We start from the raw sequence: 23,752 nt of genomic DNA, 5'->3' as shown, positions 1-23,752 counted from the left end.
CCTTTATATGTAATTGAAAAAAATTAAATTCTATTAAGTAAAAAACAAAAACAAACAAAAAAAAAAAAACATAGCTTCAGGAATTCTTAATCTCAGAATGAACAATGGCCCATAAGGGAAGAGAAAAAAAGAGGATTAAATAATAGTTTGTCAACCAGCAAGATGATTTCAGAGAGGCCTGGAGAGACTTACATGAACTGATGCTAAGTGAAATGAGCAGAACCAGGAGATCATTATACATGGCAATAAGACTATAAGATGATCAATTCTGACAGATGTGACTCTCTTCAACAATGAGATGATTCAAACCAGTTCCACTTGCTCAGTGATGAAGAGAGCCATCTACATCCAGAGAGAGGACTGTGGGAACTGAGTGTAGTTCACAACATAATTTGTTGTTGTTTGCTTGCATTTTATTTTGCTTCTCTCTTTTTTTTTTTTACTGGTTTAATTTAATTTTTCTTGTGTGGCATGATAATTGTGTATATAACATACATAAATACATACATACATACATACATATATATAATTTCTACCACGTTTAACATATTTTGGATTGTTTGCCATGTAGGGAAGGATGTGGGAGGAAGGAGGGGAAAATTGGAACACAAGGTTTTGTAAAGGCTAATGTTGAAGAATTGTCTATGCATACGTTTTGAAAAATAAAACTCTTTAATAAAGAAAAAAATGAATAAAATAAAAAAGAATAGTTTGTCCCTGCAGTAGATTAAACAATGATATATGACAACAGAGAAATCAAAGTTCCTAAATGTCTATTTTGTTTCTTTTTTTCTTTGCCAATAAGAAATTTTATTAGAAGGCAGATATTAGAGTGGCTAATAAGAAATGGATTGTGAGAATAAGAATGGGTCATTAAGAAAAGCATGATGTTGTCTTCAAATCAGCTGTATATTAATTAATCCATCAATCAATAAGCATTAATATTAAGCAACTACTATATGCCAAGCACTGTGCCAGGTATTAGAAATAAAAATGTAAGAAATAAAACAGGAATTTGCATCCTCTAAGATAAACTCTATCCTATAATTCTGTGATTAAAAACAAAACAAATCAAAACAAAACAAAAGAAAAAAATGATGCCTGAAACAATTCCAAAGAGTATTGCAGGATTGAAGAATAGCATTTGTTTTCCTGTTTTGTAAAGGAAGAATCACAATCTATAAGAAAATTACTTCATTTCTTGGAAAAAATTCTAGAATCTATTATTAAAGGGATGGTTGGTGAATGTTTAATAAAGATGTGGCTCCCAAAGAAATAAGATAGTTTCATCAAGGACAGGTTACACCACACTAATCTCACCTTTTTTGATAGGTTATTATTAAATTAACAGACCAGGAAAATGGTACTGACATAATTTATCTGTATTGCAACAAAGCAATTGATAACTCTATTATTTTGAAAATATATATAGAGATATGGACTAGACAAATGGAATTGGAACTAGTTGAGAAGCTTGACTCAAAGAGTTGTGAAAAATAGTTTTATGTGGATGTGGAAGAAGGTCCTGAGTGATGTACTCGGGGAATCTGCACTCATCCCAGTGCTGTTTAATCTTTCTATTAATGCCTTGGATAAATATGTATCTGACCATGTTTTTTTTTTTTTTCAAATTTTCAGATAAAGCAAGGATGACTATTTTTTGAAATTAATTAATAATTTAAATTATTATTAAATTTATTAAATTATGAATTTTAATTATTTAATAATTTATTAATCAGATAATTATTCTGACAGCTTTAAACACTACAACAGATCTAATAAGATCAAATTTAACATATAAGATATATATATGTGTGTGTTATATACATATATATGTATATGTATATAAATATATATATATTTATTCTTAAATTTTGTTTCAAAAACTGAATGATGCTATTGATCAGAGAAATACAAAGTGAGACAACTCTGAGATATCACTACTTATCTCTCAGATTGGCTAAGATGACAGGAAAGGACAAGAATGAATGTTGAAGGGGATGTGGAAAAACTAGAACACTAATGCATTGTTGGAATTGTGAATGGATACTCATTCTGGAGTGCAATTTGCAACTATGTCCAAAGGGCTATCAAACTGTCCATATCCTTTGATCCAGCAGTATTTCTACTGGGTTTATATTCCAAAGAGATCTTAAAGGAGGGAAAGGGACCCACGTGTATAAAAATGTCTGTGGAAGCCTTTTTTTGTAGTGGCAAGAATCTGGAAACTGAGTGGCTGTGTGACCCTGGGCAAGTCCTTTAACCCAATTAATTGCCTCAGCAAAAATAAATCAATAAAAAGAAAAATATATATTTTGGACAAGGCAGTCTACTGCAATATAACATGTTTTCAACTAAAATCATAACAATGTGAATGGAGAAAAAAAGACAAATGTAGATGATGTGGAGTTAGAAATCAGACTATATCTCCTTAAAAAAAAAAAAAAAAAAAAAATCATAGACAACTGGTCCATGGTGATTCTTAAACCTAACTGAATTTTAACAAACACTATTGCCCTTTGACAAAATTGCCAACACTCTAGCTTTGTCTTATGTCCAAAATATAGGCTATTTTTACATTATACCATAAAAGAGTTTTTTATTTGTTTGTGGGGCATCTCTATTTATAATGGTTACAAAATAAGAAAAGACCCTGATGTCTTCTGGTATCAGCTTACCTTTCAAAAGTAAGCTTTCAACAAATGAACCAAGGTACCACCACCTATGCCTCCAGAGAGAGATTGAGTCCTCCCTGAATCTGGACCGAGTGACTGCCCAGAATGAGCTTCCAATATCAAGTGGAAGTCCAAGCTAGATGAGTTACGCCTTGGCAAGGGGCCATGGGAGTTTAGTAACAGGATTGACAAAAGCACGCATAATATGAAATTTAATCATACCAAATATATATTTAAAATAACCAGTTATGTAAAGAATAAAACACTAGGCTTTATGACACTCACTTTTCGTTCTTTTCCAAAGCTTCTTTGGCTGCCTTCACAAGCCTCTTTACTTCTATTCTGGCTTCTTCTATGTCTGAGGTCATCATGGTTCTCTTCTCCATTCCCTTCACTTGAGCCAGCAAAGTCTTGCAGTGTGGTCACATAAAGGAATAAAACAAGACACAAGAGTACATGAAAAATTGCATAATTAAGAAATTTCATTCTTTATTCAAGATTTCCCATGACCTTTCTAGAATTTTAGGACCAAGCACTTAGTGGGTCATTTAGTGGTAGGAATTTTTCATCAAAATGTTAGATGTAATATGAAGGATTTGTAGTCAGGAGACGCAGATTAAGATTCCAGCTAAGAAACAAGTACCTAAGTGACCTTGAGCAAGTTATTTAATTTCAGTAAGTTTTCTTGTCTATAAAATGATGGAATTAGACTAGATGGATTCTGATTTCCTTTCCATATCTAAATTTAGGATCTTATGTATGTCTTTCTTCCAGTGACTTTGAGGTTGTGATTGTTTCCCTAATATTAGAAAAATCTGAATATGTTATATTAAGCTTTGCTTATATTTATGAATGAAATAATTGAGATAAAAGATGTCTATTGACTACCTAGACTTGAACATGCTTAGATTTTCTCTAAAGTGAGTGATAAATGTTTTGATTTGTTTTCTTTTTAGACAGTTTTGCACTATAAGCAGCATGACATGTTTCTGATCCTAAAGAGTCCTGAAAAGGAAAGAAGTATTTTGTGCCTTTTTTTAAGGTTAAAAAAAAAACAAAAAACAAAAACATGGCAATCCAAATTGAAGTATAAGTTGATTGACACCTTTTCTTCATCAATCAAATGTTGTCTAGATAATTATATATAAAGAGGTAGGAAAATTTTCTCCTGGTCTTAGAAAAGGAAAAGACAAATTGATCAGTCAGGCAATAAACATTTAAGTATCAACTAATAAGAAATGGAGTTATAAAGAAAGATAAGCTATGCTCTCTAGGAGTTCACAGTCTAACAGAAGGGAAACAAACAAATAACTATGAACAAACACAGGATGGAAGACTTTAGAATTAAATGGACTAGGAAAGCATTGAAATAAGTTAAGAACAAAAACTAATGAAGGAGGTAGGGGGAAGGACATGGTTGCTCATTTTCTACTGAAATAGAAGCTGTTTTAAACATGGAGTCAGTCATACCAAAAGAAAATTGATATAGAGTCTTTCTATTGTTATCTTCATATTTATTTGCTTGTTGGTCTTAATCCTTTCCAGAGACTAATCAAGAAAGTATATTTGACAATTTACAGAGCTTCAATGACAAAGAACCTTTTCAAAAGCCAAGAGAAAGCATATTAAAGTATCAATTTAAATCATGCAAGACTACTTAATAATAAGAATGTTAAAAAAACATACACAATATGATATCTAATACACAACAAAGCAAAAGAAACTAGTTTGCATTTAAAATAGCATATAGTGCAGAAAAAGCATTTGATAAAATCCAACATCCATTCCTACTAAAAACGCTTGAGAGGATAGGAATAAATTGACTATTCCTTAAAATAATAAGGAGCATATATTTAAAACCTTCAGTAAACATCATATGTAATGGTGATAAACTAGAACCTTTCCCTGTAAGATCAGGAGTGAAACAAGGTTGCCCACTATCACCATTACTATTCAATATAGTACTAGAAACTCTAGCCTCGGCAATAAGAGCTGAGAAAGAGATTCAAGGAATTAGAGTAGGAAATGAGGAAATCAAATTATCACTTTTCGCAGATGACATGATGGTATACAGAGAACCGCAAAGACTCTGCTAAAAAGCTATTAGAAATAATTCAGAATTTTAGCAAAGTTGCAGGATACAAAATAAATCCACAGAAATCCTCAGAATTTTTATACATTACCAACACAATCCAACAGCAAGAGATACAAAGAGAAATTCCATTCAAAATAACAGTCGATAGTATAAAATATTTGGGAATATATCTACCAAAGGAGAGTCAGGAATTATATGAGCAAAACTACAAAACACTTGCCAAAAAAATAAAGTCAGATTTAAATAATTGGAAAGACATTCAGTGCTCTTGGATAGGCCGAGCAAATATAATAAAGATGACAATACTCCCCAAACTAATCTATTTATTTAGTGCTATACCAATCAGACTCCCAAGAAACTATTTTAATGACCTAGAAAAAATAACAACAAAATTCATATGGAAGAATAAAAGGTCGAGAATTGCAAGGGAACTAATGGAAAAAAGTCAGAGGAAGGTGGTCTAAGTGTACCTGATTTAAAGCTATATTATAAAGCAACAGTCACCAAAACCATTTGGTATTGGCTAAGAAATAGACTAGTTGATCAGTGGCATAGGTTAGGTTCACAGGGCAAGATAGTGAATAAAAATAGCAATCTAATCTTTGGCAAACCCAAAGATCCCAAATTTTGGGATAAGAATTCATTATTTGACAAAAACTGCTGGGAAAACTGGAAATTAGTATGGCAGAAACTAGGCATGGACCCACATTTAACACCACATACTAAGATTAGATCAAAATGGGTCCAAGATTTAGGCATAAAGAACGAAATCATAAATAAATTGGAGGAACACAGGATGGTTTACCTCTCAGACTTGTGCAGGAGGAAGGAGTTTGTGTCCAAGTGAGAACTAGAGACCATTATTGATCACAAAATAGAAAATTTTGATTACACAAAATTAAAAAGTTTCTGCACAAACAAAACTAATGCAAACAAGATTAGAAGGGAAGTAACAAATTGGGAAAACATTTTTACAGTTAAAGGTTCTGATAAAGGCCTCATCTCCAAAATATACAGAGAATTGACTTTAATTTATAAGAAATCAAGCCATTCTCCAATTGATAAATGGTCAAAGGATATGAACAATTTTCAGATGATGAAATTAAAACTATTTCCACTCATATGAAAGAGTGTTCCAAATCACTATTGATCAGAGAAATGCAAATTAAGACATCTCTGAGGTATCATTACACACCAGTCAGATTGGCTAAGATGACAGGAACAAATAACGATGAATGTTGGAGGGGCTGTGGGAAAACTGGAACACTGATGCATTGTTGGTGGAGTTGTGAAAGAATCCAACCATTCTGGAGAGTAATCTGGAATTATGCCCAAAAAGTTATCAAAATGTGCATACCCTTTGACCTAGCCATACTACTACTGGGCTTATATCCCAAGGAAATACTAAAGAAGGGAAAGGGACCTGTATGTGCCAAAATGTTTGTGGCAGCCCTTTTCATAGTGGCTAGAAGCTGGAAGATGAATGGATGTCCATCAATTGGAGAATGGTTGGGTAAATTATGGTATATGAATGTTATGGAATATTATTATTCTATAAGAAATGACCAACAGGAGAAATACAGAGAGGATTGGAGAGACTTACATCAACTGATGCTAAGTGAAACGAGCAGAACCAGAAGATCATTATACACTTCAACAATGATACTGTACAAGGATGTATGCTGATGGAAGTGGATATCTTCAACATAGAGAAGAGCTAATCCAATTCCAATTGATTAATGATGGACAGAATCAGCTACATCCAGAAAAGGAACACTGGGAAATGAGTGTAAACTGTTATTTTTACCTTCTGAATCCAATTCTTCCTGTGCAACAAAAAATTCGGTTCTACACACATATATTGTATCTAGAATATACTGTAATATATTTAACATGTATAAGACTGTCTGCCATCTGGGGGAGGGGGTTGGGGGAGGAAGGGAAAAAATCTGAATAGAAGTAAGTGCAAGGGATAATTTTGTAAAAAATTACCCATGCATATGTATTGTCAAAAAAAAGTTATAATTATAAAATAAAATAAAAATTAAATTATAAAAAAATAAAAAATAATAATAATAAAAAAATAATAATAAAAAAAATAGCATATAGTGCAAAGGTAAACATTTTAATTCATGTATAACAAGTCACTTAAAGAGATCACTGTCTCTGAGTCATATTTTCTGTCTAGGATATTAAAACAAAATGCAGTAATAAAAAATTCATTAAAGGAAGGCATTATTAAAAAAATAATAATAATAATTATCTGAGGATAGGGACAAGGACCAAAGAGCCAGATGCTACAGTGGATAGAGCTCATATACTTTCTAGCTGTGTGATCATAAAAGTCACTTAACTCTGTTTACCTCCATTTTATCATCTGTAAAATGAGCTGGAGAAGGAGATGGTGAAACATTCCAGCATCTTTGCCAACACAAGTCTAAATGGAGTTACAAAGAGAGAATCAGGAGAATCAGGAGTGAAACAACCAGAGACTAGACTTAGGATTTCATTGGTGAGAGAAAAACCATGTAAGGAAATTCCTTCTTGCAATGCAGCACTAAGAGGCTTACACACCTTGCTTAAGGTTCCACAGTGACTGTGTGTCAGAGATAGGATCTGAAACCAAGTTTTCCTGACTTCAAAGTCAGTTTTCTATTTGGCCAGCCCACACTTGCCTAACTGTGGCACAAGTAAGGAAATCATAATCTTAGGGATAATACCTCAAACAATTTATAAAATCATAGGTTTACAGATTGTAGTACAACTAAGTGGAGGAATGAAGAATTAAACATGGAATTAAAAAGCAATGACTTCAAATACAGCCTTAGACACTCCCGTAGCTGTGTGATTTTAATAGTCACATACTTCTACCTTCCTCCTTCAGTTTTCTCATACATAAAAAGAAAATAATAGCACATCACCTATCTCCAAAAGTTGTTGTAAGGAAATAAAAATAGCATTTATAAAGCAATTTGCAAACCTTAAATAGCTATATAAATGCTGTTATTATTTTGAGCTCAGTGGGAGCTCATCTAATTCAATATTTTTCATTTTATGACTATAATTCTTCAGGGGGAAAGTAGATATTCAATGAAATAGAGAACTTTCAAACACTCATGATGAAAAGACAAGAATTGAATAGGAAATCTGATTTTCAAATACAGGACTCAGGAGAAGCATAAGGAGATAATCAGGAAATGGAAACCATAAGGGATCTAACCAGGTTTATCTGTTTACATTCCTACATGGGAAGATGATACTTGTAACTCAAAAGAACTAAGAATTATTATTATTATTAGAAGTAGTATATCCGGACTGAGGATATAGGTGTGAGTTGAATATGAAGAGGTAATATCTAATAAATAAAATAAAATCAAGGGGTGAGAAAGAAATGCATTGGAAAGATAGAATGAGTGAGAGAGAAATTAGAATGGTGAAAGTTATCTGCCATAAAAGAGGCGAGAAAAAAACATTTATAGCAGAGGAGAAAGGTGGAGGAAAGAGGGAGTAAGTAAACCTTACTCACCAGAATTGGTTCAAAGAGGAAATAACATCCACATTCAATAGAAAAGGGGGAAGAGTGATAGAAGAGTGATAGAGGGAGGGACTGATCAGAAATATTTTTGAAGAGAGGTTAAAAGGAGAGAAAATAGAATATACTTTGTGGATATACAGTTAGAAATAGTAATTATATTTTATTTTTTTCCTTATGCCTTAATTTTTTTTATTAAAGCTTTTGATTTATAAAGCATATGCATGGGTAATTTTTCAACATTGACCTTTGCAAAACCTTCTGTTCTAAATTTACCCCTCCTTCCCCCCATCCCCTCCCCTGGCAGGCAGGTAGTCCAATACATTAAATATGTTAAATATACGTTAAAACCAATATATGTTTACATATTTATAGTTATCTTGCTGCAGAAGGAAAATCAGATTAAGGAAGGAAAAAAAAAAACTGTGAAAGAAAACAAAATGCAAACAAACAACAATAGAGAGAGAATGCTATGCTGTATTCTATACTCTGTTTCCATGGTTCTCTCTGAGTGTAGATGTCTTTCTTCATCACTGAACAAATGGAACTGGTTTGAATCATCTCATTGTTGAAGAGAGCCATGTCCATCAGAATTGATCATTGTATAATCTTCTTGTTTCCTTATATAATGATCTCCAGGTTCTGCTCATCTCACTTAGCATCAGTTCATGTAAGTCTCTCCAGGCCTCTCTGAAATCATCCTGCTAGTTATTTCTTACAGAACAATAATATTCCATAAGATTCATACACCATAATTTACTCAGCCCATTCTCCAATTGATGGGCATCCACTCAGTTTCCAGTAGAAATAATAATTTTAAAAAGAATTTGGAGCAAATTTCTCTGACAAAGGCCTCATTTCTCAAATATACAGGAAATTGAGTCAAATTTATTTTTACAAAGTCATTTCCTAATTGATAAATGATCAAAAGATATGATCTATGTCCAAAGGTTTATAAAACCATGCTTATCCTTTCACCTAAGAATACCACTACTAATACCACTACTAAGTATAAATCCCAAAATAGATTTTTACATATATATAAAAATATTCATAGTAGCTCTTTTCTCATTTGGAAATTGAGAGGATGCCCATCAATTGGGGAATGACTGAATAAACTGTGGTATGTGATTATGAAGGAATATTATTATTCCATAAAAAATGATGAGCAGGATGCTATCAGAAAAACCTGGAAAGTTCTCCATGAGCTCAAGCAAAGTGAAATGTATTGTGTACAAAGCAGCAGCAAAAGTGTAGGATGATCAACTGTGAATGATTTTGCTATTCTCAGCAATACAATGATCCAAGCACCAGCCCTGGAGGATTTCAAATCTGGTCTCAGACACTTAATACTTACTTCCTAGTTGTGTGACACTGGGCAAGTCACTTAACCTCAATTGCCTCAGCAAAAAAAAAAAAAAAAAAAAAAGATCCGAGACTGCTCTGAAGAACTTACGTTGAAAACTGCTATCTATACCCAGAGAAAGAACTGACTGTTTTCTGAATATAGATTGACACATATTTTTTAAATTTTACTTTTTTTTTTCTCTTGAGGGTTTATTGGGGGGGGGGGGCGGGGTATGGATCTCTGTTTCTTTTGCAACATGACTTTTATGGAAATGTTTTGCACAACTTCATATGGGCCTTCTCCATTGGATGGGGGGGGTGTGAGGTAGGAGGAGGAGGAGATTCTGGAACTTAATTTAAAAAAAACAAATGCTTTCCCATTTAGTCCGGGTGCATGCCATAGCCTAAAATTCTTTTTTAAAGGCATCACAGATTTGGGCACTTAGTAAAAGTCTCCAAAAAAAAATTAATTATAAAATATGTCAAAGCAAGAAGGAATCACAGAATCTCAGATTTGGAAAGTTTCAAAAGCCATATTGTTCAACCAATATCTGAAAAAGACTTCTGTATATAGCTGTGCTAACCTCTTTACTTCTCTGCTGCAGGAGACCAATAACCATCCTTCTCATTCTGGCTTCTCTCTTTGTTCTGGATGTTTGTGACACTCTTTGTTTGGTGCTCCTACTACTAATCCTTTTCAGTTTCCTTTATCGGAGCATCGTAGTCCTGGCCGCTAACTGTGGGTATAACAATGTTGGGACAACTTTTTTTCCTTCACATCCTTTCCAGGTAATTTCATCATCTCTAAGCAGACGACTCTTGAATCTCCATTTCTATATCTACTGTCTATCTCCTGTATTACAATACTAGACACAAACGGCTCATTTAACATTTCAAACAGAATATTTTACTCAACATATGTATAAACTAGAAATCTTTATATTCCCCTTAAAACTTGCCCAATTCTTCAACTTCGCTATTTCTACCAAGAGTGCCTTCTTACTCTCAGTAATACTGGTTTGCAACCTAAGTCATTCTTGACACCAAACTACTTCTGATTGTATGACTTGTCAATTTACATTCCATTCATTCTATCCATTGTGTTCCCTCTACTCACAAGACTAACACCCTCATTTATGCCCTCATCACTTTTCTTCCACATTATAATAATAGCCTTAGTGGTATGTCTCAACGTCTTTCCCTACTCTAATCCATCCACCTTTCACACAGCTGCCAAAATGATTTACCTAAAGTGCATGTGTGACCATGTCACTCAGTAAACTCTAAGGGCTTCCCATTCCCATAGGAATTCTAGTTTGGCAACTAAAGCCCTTCATAGCATAGACTTCAATCACGTCATTCCCATTTTTGTATGGTCCACATAAAACTATCTTCTTGCTTTTCCTCATATGGGAGTAGCATTTACTCCATTTACTCTGACTTTGCACAAGACATTTCCCATTCCTTAAATTTCTCCAGATTAAAATTGGAATGGTTAAAGGCTACATACATATACATATATTCACATAACACATTTTTTTAACTTGGTGATTTCATCAGTTCCCATGGATTTAATTTTCATTTCTATGACAATGACTTCCAAATGTATCTATCTTTCCCCAACTTCTCGGCTAAACTCCAATCTTTCATCTCCAATTACCATTCAGAAATCTCCAAATGAGTATTCAGTAGACATCTTAAATTCAACATGTCTAAAAGCAAATTCATAATCTTTTCCCTAACCCCACCCCTACCCCACAATATCAAGTTTACAAACTGAAGTCATCCTTGACTCATTAGCTCTCACTCCCTCCCACCCCCATGTCCAAGTTGTTGTCAAGATATGTCAATTTCACTCTTAGATCATCTCTCAAACATGACCCTTTTTCTCATCTAATTTTGCAATTTACCCTGATAAAGGCCTTCATCATCTCATGCTTGGATTCTTTTTTTGTAGTAACCTGTTACTAGGTCTGTCTTCCTCAAGTCTCAATCTCTCCAATCCATCCTAAATTTAATTGTCAAAGTGATTTTCCTAAAGTACAGGTCCAACTGTGTTACCCCATCTGTTCCCCATCCAAGAAACTTCAGAGGTTCTTGTTTGGCTCTCCCCTCTATCTTTCCAGTCTTACATCTTACTCTTAGCCGTGTATACTTGGATTGAGTGATACCAGCCTCCGTGCTGTTCTACAAATGAGACAGGGTTCCTTAGCTCTAGGCATTTTCCCTGGTTGTCTTCCATACCTGGAATGCTCTTCTTTCTTCTCTTCATCTACTGCCTTCCCTGGCTTTCTTCAAGTTCCATCTAAAATTACATCTTCTTCAGGAAGCCTTTTTCAACATCTCTTAATTCTAGTACCTTCTTTATTTTTAATTATTCCTTATTTATCCTATCTATAACTTGTTTGTGTTTGTCTATCCCCATTAGATTGTGAGGTCCTTGAGAGCAGGGACTGCCTGTGGCCTTTTGTTTGTATCTTCATGCTTTGAATAAATGCTTATTGACTATCTAATTGACTGACATCTATCTAATCCTCAAACTGTTTAAAAATCTCTTCTAAAACCTTGATGAGTTCTAAATAAAGTATTTTCCTAATCTAACATCATAGTAACATAAAGAAAATCAAATATTTATTCTAAAATGACATATTCTTGATGAAATCATAGTACCTCTTCCTAATCACAACTTCCTTTTCCATATTTTGAGAAACCTTCCCTTAAATAACAAAGTCTACATCTAAAGTAAAGGCCAGAGGACTGTTGTTCAAAGATTTAATTCTCTTCTCCTTTTTTAAAGACAGAGGAAAATGTTCATTTCTTCTCCCCTGTTTTATCTCTCCTTTCCTCTACAATCTTTCAAAGTTCATTGACAGATACTGCTTGGCAATCATATTCCACAGTTCTTTTAGTTTTCTAGTATGTGGTCCATCTTGATCTAATACTTTGAAATCATCAAAGTATTTTTATGTTATTTCCTTACTTGTTTAGCCAGGGTTTCAAATACCTATTGGTGGTGTTTGTTCTGTTCCTTTCAGTTCAAAGATCATTCCCTTTGTCTGAGAAATCAGGAGCAAAGTGTTAAGTGGTTCTTCTCACCATGAATCATTATTATCAGCTCATTTGCTCTTCATGTGATGTTCCTCTTCTGATAGATGCCTTCTCCAAAAAAAAAAAAAATTGGAAAAAATTTCAAAAAACAAAACAATAGTTGAGTAAAAAAATAATTGAGTACCTTAAACTTCTCAGAAGCTCACGCTTCTGGGTATGTTTCTGGGAACACTATATTTGTCGAGAATATTTTCTGGGTTATACTCCAGAATTCACAGGATATTTTAAAGACAATTTTTTCAGTAATCATTGAGTTTAAATCAGGCTATGCAAATGTCAGACTTCCTTTCCAAATAGCCCATACAAAAATAAACTATTTTTGAGAATCTAATTTTATCCACACTAAGAAAGAAGGCTTTATTTGTTTAAAAAATGGGAAGAAAAATTCATGTCTTTAAGAATATACACATCTCATAGATCCAAGATTCAAAAGAAACAATGTAAGCTAGTCTTGCTACTTCATTAGACTACATTACAAAACAAACAAGACTTCATATTAAAAAAGCAAATTTAAGGACTGTAGAATGTAGCATTCCTTCAAAAGTTTGGTCCAGGAAGACATTCTGAAATTCAACCAGAAACATTCCATTCATAATATGATAAGACCTTTAAATAATGTATTCCAATAATAGCTGCTCCCCCGCTTCATATTCTTCTGTTTAATAGAATATTCAGTGTTTCAGAAAAAGCTAAAGGCAAAAACGAAGACTGCAATTCCTTTCCATATCTATTTTCCATGATGCATGCTCCAAAAACTATTACTCTTTGGTAAATGTTTCCAAGGGTTAATTTTCTATAAGAAAGTAAGTTTAGTGCAAAGACCTTGACTTCATAGCAGGAATTTCTGGGCTGCAGAAGAATAAGAGGAAGTCAGTCATGTGAAGGATGCAATTAAACCAATGCTTACTGCAGAGAATGGGATAGCAGATGGATAGCATGCTTGCTTATTGCCAAGAATAAGTTGAGGGGAGCTGGTAGAGGAAAACAGCTTCTTTCTGTAAAGATAGAGTAGAAATCAATAGATGTTAGATATGTAAATCCTTGTGCAATATGCACAATCAGATTATATCCAGTTCTCATCATTCCTCTAAAAAGATGCTAAGAGATCCTAGAATCAAAGATTTAGAGTTGAAAGGAAACTTAGAGGTATTCTAACCTAATCACCTCATTTTTATAAATGAGGAAACAGAGGTCCAGAGAAATGAAGTGATTTGCTCAGGATTGGACAGAAAGTATGTCAAAGACAAGATTTGAACCCAAGTTCTCTGGTTCCCAGGCTACCATGAAGATGGGAATACATCTTATAGAGATAGGAAATCAATATTAGTTTTTTCATCACCTCAGGTATAAATTAGGTAGGTAATTTAGGGCTAATAAATATATAGTGTCTCTCTTTTACTTCCTAAGAAAGAAGTAGCTTTTAAAGGCCAGATCTTTGCTATTTAAACATTAGATCTTACAACGTGAGTTAGTCATAGAATGATAGCATATGGTACATTAAGTTTAAAAGTGTAATTTATTGAGATAATTATGCATTTCTTTGAATTTCCTTTAAAATGGTCTTAATTTTTTGATTGGTCCAATGATTTCAATGGAATATGCTAGTGAGGAAACTCTAACAATGGAATTAATGACAAGTTTGGTAATGAATTTTTAATTTTAGAGAGTTATTTGAGACAAAGCCAGAGTGTTTCAGAAGCAGACTTGGACCCAAATCTTCTTAGAATAAAGTGTTCAACACTTTAAAGATCCATTATTTTATTGGAGGAGGGACATTGCTCTCTTCATGGATGCAGCCACACCTTAATTTATGAACCAGCTCTTTGCATTGCTGCCACAAAATAGTAAACCATCACCTGGTGTCTGGTATGGCACTGACAGAAATCTTTGAATTGAGCTAGACAGATTCTCAACAAATAGACATAGGCCATGGACTCATCCTGGAAGATTTTCAATCTTAGAAGACTACTCAGAGTGCGTGTTCTGCTAACATTGTCTTCAGTACCCAGGTTTCCTTTCCTTCCATAACGAAGATAACTTTCATTGAAGTCTAGCTCACTTCAATTGGGTTCTCAGAGGCTGAACAAAGAGAATGCAAATATTAACAAGTCCTAACAAGACGGCTTCAGTAGCTTCTTGGTATATTTAAAAGTCAACAAAATTTGAAAGTAAATTCAATTCATAGATTCATAATTATTATGTGAATTGCCTATACTTTAACATTAAATGTCTCACATTATTATTCTATGAACCAAGAGACACAGGATTTTTTTATATTCCCAAATTAATGAAGTAAACTAATATTTTCCCATAAAGGGCATTTGTTTTATTATGAAAAATTATAAATTTCTGTTTTGGTGAGGCAGGTTAAAATTACCTGGTGTACAGATAAATTTGTACAGAACACTGTACAAATGTGCTTTGCAAATCACATTTATAAACACAGACCTGTTGGTTATTTTTTATAAACTTATTATAAACTATCCCTTAGAAAATTTGAGAGATGAAATACAATCCCTTAAACATCATGGTTTTGACATATCACAGTTCAACATAAGAAATTTAATGGGAATTTGGAATTTTGTGGGAGCTGCAAACAACAATAAAAGCCATCAGGAAAGACAGAAAACATTTCTAAGAAAACTTAGAAATGCATAAAATCTATGTGCAAGACTACATAATATCAGCATATTTTAATACCATAATAAAAATAAACTTCTCTGGTACAAAAAAGAGGACCAAGAAATTTTATATGGACTTTACAATTCCCAGAAACACCATACATACCCTGAAATGTGGAAAGGATAACTGTAGCTTCTAGTTAATTGGGCCCTACCTTAAGATCATAGGAATATAGAACTGAGCTGGAGGACTCCGTAGAGTTCATTGAACTCCTCTTTTTATCAATGACTTCCAGAGAATCTGAGTGATTTAAGTGAATTAAACCAAATGAACTTGCTATGTACTTAATGCTAAGCATTATGCCAAGGGTGAAGATGTAAACATAGAAAGCAACATAGTCCTTCAAAGAGTTTATATTCTAATAGGGGAAATCCTCATATATTGGGTAATAGTCAGAGAGAAACATTTTGATCTAGGAGGTTACAAGGCAATTGAACAACATGCCCTTTCTGGTAAAGATAGTGTTAATTTAATTACCGTTCACATAGCTAGAGGTAGAAAATTGGGGAATGGGAAAAGATGGGTAGTAATGTATGAAGATCCCCCAGAACTGAGTGTGCCTAGATATGGTGAATCCCCACTCATAGGAATATAATGCCCCAAGTTAAAAGTTGGATTGCCAGTTGGGAAATGGGGATTAGAATAAGCAGCATGGCATAAGGATGGACAGAATACATATTGGTGGGTTTGGAGGCACCTGATATGGAGTACTTTCACCCCTCTAACTACAGAGGGCTCTTTCTTCTATAGCATGCTTCCTCTTTCTAGGAAAAATTGCCTCCCAGCTCTTTCAAAGCCATCATCCTCATCTTCATCATTTGAGTAGCCACAGTGTGAAAGCAATATAACTTAGGCATAAACTTAGAGGAGCAATGATTTGTTGATTAAATCTTGCACCAATCTCTAAGAGTATCAGCCTTCTTCCTTCTTTAGATCCTGAAAACCATCACACATGAAGCCTGGGGACCCTCAATTCCTTAGGTGAGATCCAGCAGTTTTCTTCATTCTGAGTCTTGCTTCCCTTTCTTTGTTACTTAATGATTTCTTGCACGAGCTCAAGTGCACTCATATTAAAACCCTATTGATTTACATACATATTTTGGTTGTTCTGATTCTTTTTTAAAATTCTTTATGTCCCAAGACTAATAGAATACATTGAGATGAGTTTTTAAATATTTATTTTGGCAATAATCCAATAGGGTTTTAAAACTCTCAGCACTGCAAAAGAATTTTTGTTTTTACTATTTTTCTTTTTTCTAATGACAAAACATTTTATGAAGAAAGAGGGGAACTGACAGTAAACTGAATGTCTCTCAAAAGTGTTTAAAAGGTTTTATCTGCCCTTTGGGCAAATAACTTACCTTGGGAATATTGGCATCTTCCTTGTTTATCTATCTTATTCAAATAAGATTTTCTTTTTCCAGATTCTGCCACAATGTCTCAAATGTCATTTCACCTGGAATTTCTCTCAGTTCCTTTGGCCTCCACCCTAGAATATCTAACTTCAAGTCCTGTGGCTTTTCCACCCTGGAATATCTCTTCACCAAGCTGCCTCCCTTTTCCCATTGTCAAATTCCTCCCTAGGTTTCCATTTGGGGAAGGAATCCAGACTAGCCAACTATCTATCTATCTATCTATCTATCTATCTATCTATCTATCTATACATATACATATGTATATATATATATATGCACATATATACATATATGTGTGTATATATATATATATATACATATATATATATATTAGTCATTATAGTGGAAGATTTTGAGGGACTAGAATTTTCTTTTAGTTATCTTTTTGTATTTTTAATGCACAGTACTTAACCCACAATAAGTGCCTAATAAATGCATATTATCTTGTTTCCTTAGCATATATTTCAGCTTTTCATTTTCTTAATATTTCCTAAAATGAAGCCCTTTAGACAACCAAGGTATAAAAGGCATACACCTTTAGAGTTAAAGGAGGCTTGGAAGTCATTGAATCCAAAACCTTCATTTTACAGGTAAGAAAACTGAGGCACAGCTAAAATGAATTGTGGTTTATAAAGCTAGTATCTAAGACAGGATTTGAACAAAGGGCTTCTCAAGTCCAAATCCAGTATCTTATCCCTATATAATACTATCTTTTGAGTTCATGGGCATGAGATATCAAACACTGAGTCTTAAAGTCCTTTGGAGTCAAATGCTGAGTTGTGATAAATTCTGAGAGTTGTAGATAACACTACTTGTTCACCAGCATAAAATGTGTATTTATTAAGAAGCATGACAGGAGAACATTGGGGGCAGAGAATGATGCTATGTTTCTATAATCTTTTATCATTTCTTTAAAGTAGCTCTCCTTATTGTTACTTACATTGAAATCCATGTTGAAATTACCCTGAAATTGAAAGTGTATTTGAAATCTAATTCAGCTTTGGTATTTCTATGAATTGAAGGATTATTGTAGAGATGGATAAAGATGAAATGTCACCTCAAGTAATTTATATGTCAGATATTTCTGTTTTCTTAGCTTATCAATTCAAACTAGTTGGGGGGAACACCATTCTGAATGAATACTTTAACAAGTGATGATTTTTAATTATTTTTGAATTTACAATCACAAGAAATAATTGCAAACAGTGCTAGAAAGTAGATATCATTGGGGAAGAACAATAATGTTAATGCAATGATAATTAATGCATGAAAGACTTGTGTACAGATGACTGCCATAGGGTTTAAAAGCAAGTTCCACCTTTAAGTAGAATAACTGTCCTTTCTGTATTACTGTTTCTTACATTACCTTGTTTAGCAAATCCTCTCCCATACAGAAAAGATCAAACTTGAACTAAGCATTAAACAGTGAAGTTCACAGAAGTCTTTCTTGCATATAAGGAAACATGATTCATGAACCACTTGGTTCATCTGAAACACTTAAACCATTTTAAAAAAGATTTTCATGAGTAGCTATTACCTTGTATTGGTTGGAAGATTGGGAATCCAAAAGAACTGCCATGTAGATTTCATATTCATTCTAAATCGATAAAAAGAGATGAAAAGTATTATAACAATGCAGCTACATAAAGATTAAGGTATCCTTTAGGAAAACTTTCTAACAAAATAAAAATCTCCTGATAAGGATTTTCATTCTTAATAAATTATATTTTGGTCTATGCTATGGCTATTGTTAAAGGTTTCATTTTATTACTTGGATAAATAAAAAAATACATTGTCCCTGGAAAAAACATTTTCCAATTCAATTTTCAGTGTTTACTTATTCAGTATTTCATGGTGTGAGGACCATATGACCCAAAGCAAGCCTCATATAATTATTTTGTGCCACAAGGGCAAAACCAATGAACTTGGTTCACAGCATGCCAACAATGAAAACACATTTCAAAACCTGGGACTTCGTGCAGTGAGTATCATGCTGCTACTTTGGATTTAAAGGGACCCTCTTATTCTATCTCAAATTCAGCAACAAATTGTCTTTTTTTGTCAAGAAATATTAATAAATTACTATATCTAAGAGTCTCTATTAAGCATAAGAAACATTTGTTTGACTATAACAACTTATAACAGCTTCTTTAGCTCATGTTTCTAAACAAAAGTGATTTTGTTGCTGTGAATACCTGTACTAATGGAGATTGCCAACCATCTATAAGTTCACTGGTCTTTGAAAGTTGTTGTGCTGTCCTTGTAATTAACCTCTTCAAATTTAGAAAGCTAGTCCTTTGAAGGCAGACATAAAACAGTATTTACTTCAGTCAGATTTACAATTTAGAGAATGCATGTGAAAATATATAAGCCTTTATGATTGGGATTTGGAGGGAAGAGTACTATTTGGGAAATTCAAAAATCAAAAAAAATATATAAATATCTGAAGTTATGGTACCTTCACTTCCTTCAAGAGGTCACCAAATATAAGAGAGCTGCTGCAAATATCCTCGAAGATCTCCCCATATACCTGCAGTCTGTTATATTGGGGGGGAGATTTACTATGCATTTTCAGGAGTTCCTTGAAGAAAAGCAGATTAGCAATTCATATTAGGATGCTTTCTTTCCCTAAAAACTTTCTTTTCCAGTCTTTATCCTTCCAATTACTATAATATGCACAACCTAAGATATCCCACTGTCTCGACAGAAGAAATAGTCTGCCTTTATGCAACAATTCACCAAATATTACTATTTATCCCTCCACCAGCTTTTCCAAAATCATTTTTCTTATGTTCTCCATTTCTACAGACAAATGTCATATCCAAATATGTTTATTTCATATACAGACAACTACAAATTCCTCCTTCTTGGCCTCCAACCTCCAAATCATGCCTTTAATTAGGGAGAAAGGGGAAATAGTCCTTTGCCAGCCACCTGAACAATTATTAATCAAAACCATCTGTTGATTCCTTGGGGTATTTCATCACAGTGCCAAGGGTTTCAAACCCTCAACTTTCTGTAGAATTTACCTATTCCAGTTTATGTCTTTGTCATCTGTTCTTCATAGATAACTGCCTTGACTTTTTAATTATTTTTCCTGCTTCCAGAATCACTCTTTACCAGATCTTCGTCCATATAGCTATTAATTTCTATTTATTTATTTATATTTTTGCTGAGGCAATTGGGGTGAAGTGACTTGCCCAGGGTCACACAGCTAGGAAGTAGTAAGTGTCTGAGACCAGATTTGAACTCAGGTTCTCCTGACTTCAGGGGCTGGTGCTCTAACCTACCTACCTGCACCTCAGTGACTCCCTTTTGTTCACAGAATTTTTCAGAGTTGAATGAGACCTAATAAGTCTAACCTACACCTTAACAAAAATTCCTTTTATGAAATTCCTTGTTTTGCCTATCCACTCTGCATGTACTGCATATTTTAAAATTTAATCTGAATTATTAATATTTTATTTATTTTTTTAGTCTAAACAATTAATAAAAGAATAAATTAACCCCTGATTTGTAGTGTTTGCTGATTTTTGAGGTATATATTCTCACTCTAAAAATCGATCAGTTAGTTCATGAACCAATATAAGCTGGCTCCACTACACCCTTCTTAAAGTGTTATAGTGAGGACACACCACCTACTTGATACTTTTCAAAGCAGCCCAATCTACTTTTGGATAATGTTAGGATGTTTCTTTCTTAGAGCTGAAATTTGCCTCTTTGTACTTTTTACTCATGGCTTCTAAGTTTCTAAAGCCAAAAAAGTCAAACCTAATACATCTTTTTCACATAGCAGTCTTTCAAATACTTCCATACAAATATTTCTAGTTCCTTCACATGATAATATCTACATATTATTTGCCACAATCCTTTGAAGTAGGTTTTTTTTATCCTAATTATACTGATTTCAAAATTGAGTCTGAGAGAAGTTCAATGACTTGCTAAAAAGTTAAATAAAGCAAGATTTGAACTTAGAGGTTCTTGACTTCTAGTTCAACAATCTGTTGACTATACCACTCTGATCCCCATATGGTATAATCTTGCAGTAATTTACAAATCTGGTCACTTTCTTCTAGATGATCTCTAACTTTAAGAAAAAATGGCCCTCTTAAAATATGACATCAAGAAAGAAACACAAAACAAGATCTGTAGTAAATATAGTAGATCACCCCTCTAGTTTTTGACATTCTTTCTCTCTTAAAGCAACCTCTCTTTTTCTCATCTGCTGATCTACTTGGTTTCAACTCCAAGGAACAAGATACCCCTCTAAGGCTAAACTCATTACTTTTAAACTCACTACCATGCTGCTAACTCAGACCTAATTGACATCACCTCCCTCAGCCTCCCCCCTTCCTGGAGAGCTAGAAGGCAGAGTATAAAATTACTCATTATAGAAGGTAGTAACTAGACTTCTAGATTACTCTGCTTTCCATCTACTGCCCTGCCTAGTTTCTTCTCCATGGAATAAAATGCCCTGAACTGGGGTAACTCCTTGGTATCCCTTCTTCCTGTCTGTTGATATCCTCTTTAGATTATAAGCTCATTGAGGACATGATCTATCTGTCTTTTTTATAAATTGTATCTCTAGAGCTTATCACAGTATCTGGCACATTATAGGTATTTGTTAAATGTTTATTGAACTGGATTGGAAACTATTTTGGCTACTATATCACACTGCTAATTCATGTTGAGCTTCTGTAAAATGAGAAAATCTTTTTTTCCCCAAATTATTTGCTGTTCAACCAAAACTTTCCACATTTTGTATAGCAAAATTGACCTATTGAACATATATATATATATATATATATATATATATATATATATATATATATATATATATATATATATATATATATATATATATATATATATATATATGTAAGAATGCACATTTATACCTACTAACTGGAATCAGCTAATAATTTGAGCTCTTATGGATTCTTTTATCCAAAATATTAGCTAGTTTTGTCAACTGTATGTCACATTTGAATTTGTTAAGTATGACATTAATGCTTTATCTGACTCAATAATAAAAGTATTGAACAATAGAGTATTTTAGGGCTAAGTACCTGCAGTACTCTGCTAGACATTACCCACCAACCTGACATGATAACATGAATGACTATAGGTCTGGCAACTTAATCAACTCTGAATTCAACTATTACTGTTGAATAACTATTACTATCTCAAATAAAGTCATATCTCAATACTTCTTAATTCTTTTCTCCCAAAGGCCTATCAACTATTATCCTACAATAAACTGCAAATCTTTCAGTATAGCATTTAAACTCTTCCATATCATTCCAACCTAGCTTTTTTTCAGGCCTGTTTCATAGTACCCACTTACATATGTGCCATGTTCTATTCAAACTAGAGTGGAGTTATTATCTGTATCTGGAATATGTTCCTACTGAAAATCCTTATTTTCCTTCAAAGCACAACTGAAGTACCACTGCCTCCCATGAAATCTTCACTTACCTTTCCTTCCTGCCTCCACAATTCTATATTATTAGTGCTGTCTTGCTCCTCAGATACCTTATGTCTATGTTGTATCTTTTGAAGAATGCAAGCCCTTGAGACTTGTAAATATTTTTTTTTTCTTTCTGTCACCAACATTTAGACTTTTAAAAATGGAACCAATGGCAGATAATTATGATGAAAATAATTATAATGGAAAATGTCTATATAATATTTCAAGTTTCAAAATATTTTACATAGATTACTTCATATGCTTCTCAATAGCCCTTTAAAATAGTTTCTACATTTATCTCTTTTTCCATCTGAAAGATGGGAAAACTGACTTTCAGAGAGGGTAATCGACTTCCTCTTGTTTACATAGCTAATACATATTAGAATCATCTGAATCTCATGGATAGAAAATTGTAGATAATGATAATACAAGAGGCCAAAATGTTTAATGTTTGTTGACTATTAAACAGAATTTGATTTATCTTGAAGGTTCTCTTCCAAGAAGTTTTTTCTTATGCATAAGTCAAAATCATAATGGATTCATTAAAGATGGATCAAGAGAATAACATTGTTCATTGATCTTCTAATTATTAATATCAAGGGAGGCACAGTAAATATGCTCACTAAAAGTTATTGCTGCTATCATTTTAGGTTATTGCTGCTACCAGGGCAAAGTCCAAAAAGAAGAAGAGTTCTCTATAAAATACTGAAGTGCTCCAGAGACACTATTTTATTGATAAATTTGTGGTTGTAATATTAAACTCCTAAACACTACAGAAGCTAAAAAATCAAATTTATAATTATTCAAAAGACTTTAAATTAACAATATGTAAAGCACACATATACACAAAGTAAATAATCAAACAAGTGGAAAAGGAATGTCAATGCAATTAATCATATGCCAAGTAAGACTTATAGATCTGGTCCATCCAAAAATATAACTTGGACCATCACAATAAGTAATGAACTAGGCCCAGAAAGGAATAAGAGGAAGAAAAGATCATCTTTGGAAAATAAGTGAAGTGATTCTCCTTATGTTCAAGTTTTTCCTTGAAACAATTCATCTATTTAACAACAGTATTCTTGAAGTGATGCAAGATGATTGCAAAATTACACACAAGAAATGTAGAGATATCTTCTCTAGGATAAAAAATAAGCTGTAACATATTATTGATGGAGAATTATTTAGAACCAGCATCCTAAATGATACCTGGAGAATTATGCAAATATAAGAAGTAGAAAATCATTTTTGTGAGATAAAAAAATAAATAGTGCTCATTTTCTAATGGTGTTTACGCATTGTCAAGAGACCTAAGGAAAAACTCTCATTCATCATGTCGAGTAGCCCTCCTTTATGGAGGAATTATAGATTAACATAGACAAAAAAGTCAAGAGTCACATAGGTAGGGTCAACATAGATAAGTTATAA

At 33.3% G+C, this 23,752-nt stretch overlaps 1 protein-coding gene across 3 annotated transcripts in view; it reads right to left on the bottom strand.

The window, feature by feature from the left end:
* The window catches only part of C4H6orf118 (chromosome 4 C6orf118 homolog), a 76,778-nt gene that overhangs the window by 28,749 nt on the left and 24,277 nt on the right, over nt 1-23,752 (bottom strand). For all 3 annotated transcript variants that reach the window (XM_074265171.1, XM_074265173.1, XM_074265172.1), the window contains 3 exons: nt 19,313-19,435; nt 18,392-18,451; nt 2,961-3,085 (listed from right to left, as the gene is read on the bottom strand). In XM_074265171.1, coding sequence (XP_074121272.1) covers nt 2,961-3,085; nt 18,392-18,451; nt 19,313-19,435 — 308 coding nt within the window. The remainder of the gene's footprint in view (nt 1-2,960; nt 3,086-18,391; nt 18,452-19,312; nt 19,436-23,752) is intronic.

The sequence above is a fragment of the Sminthopsis crassicaudata genome, chromosome 4, assembly GCF_048593235.1.
Source record: "Sminthopsis crassicaudata isolate SCR6 chromosome 4, ASM4859323v1, whole genome shotgun sequence".
NCBI lineage: Eukaryota > Metazoa > Chordata > Mammalia > Dasyuromorphia > Dasyuridae > Sminthopsis > Sminthopsis crassicaudata.
The sequence above is the reverse complement of the archived record's forward strand: the minus strand, read 5'-3'. Positions and strand labels throughout refer to the sequence as shown.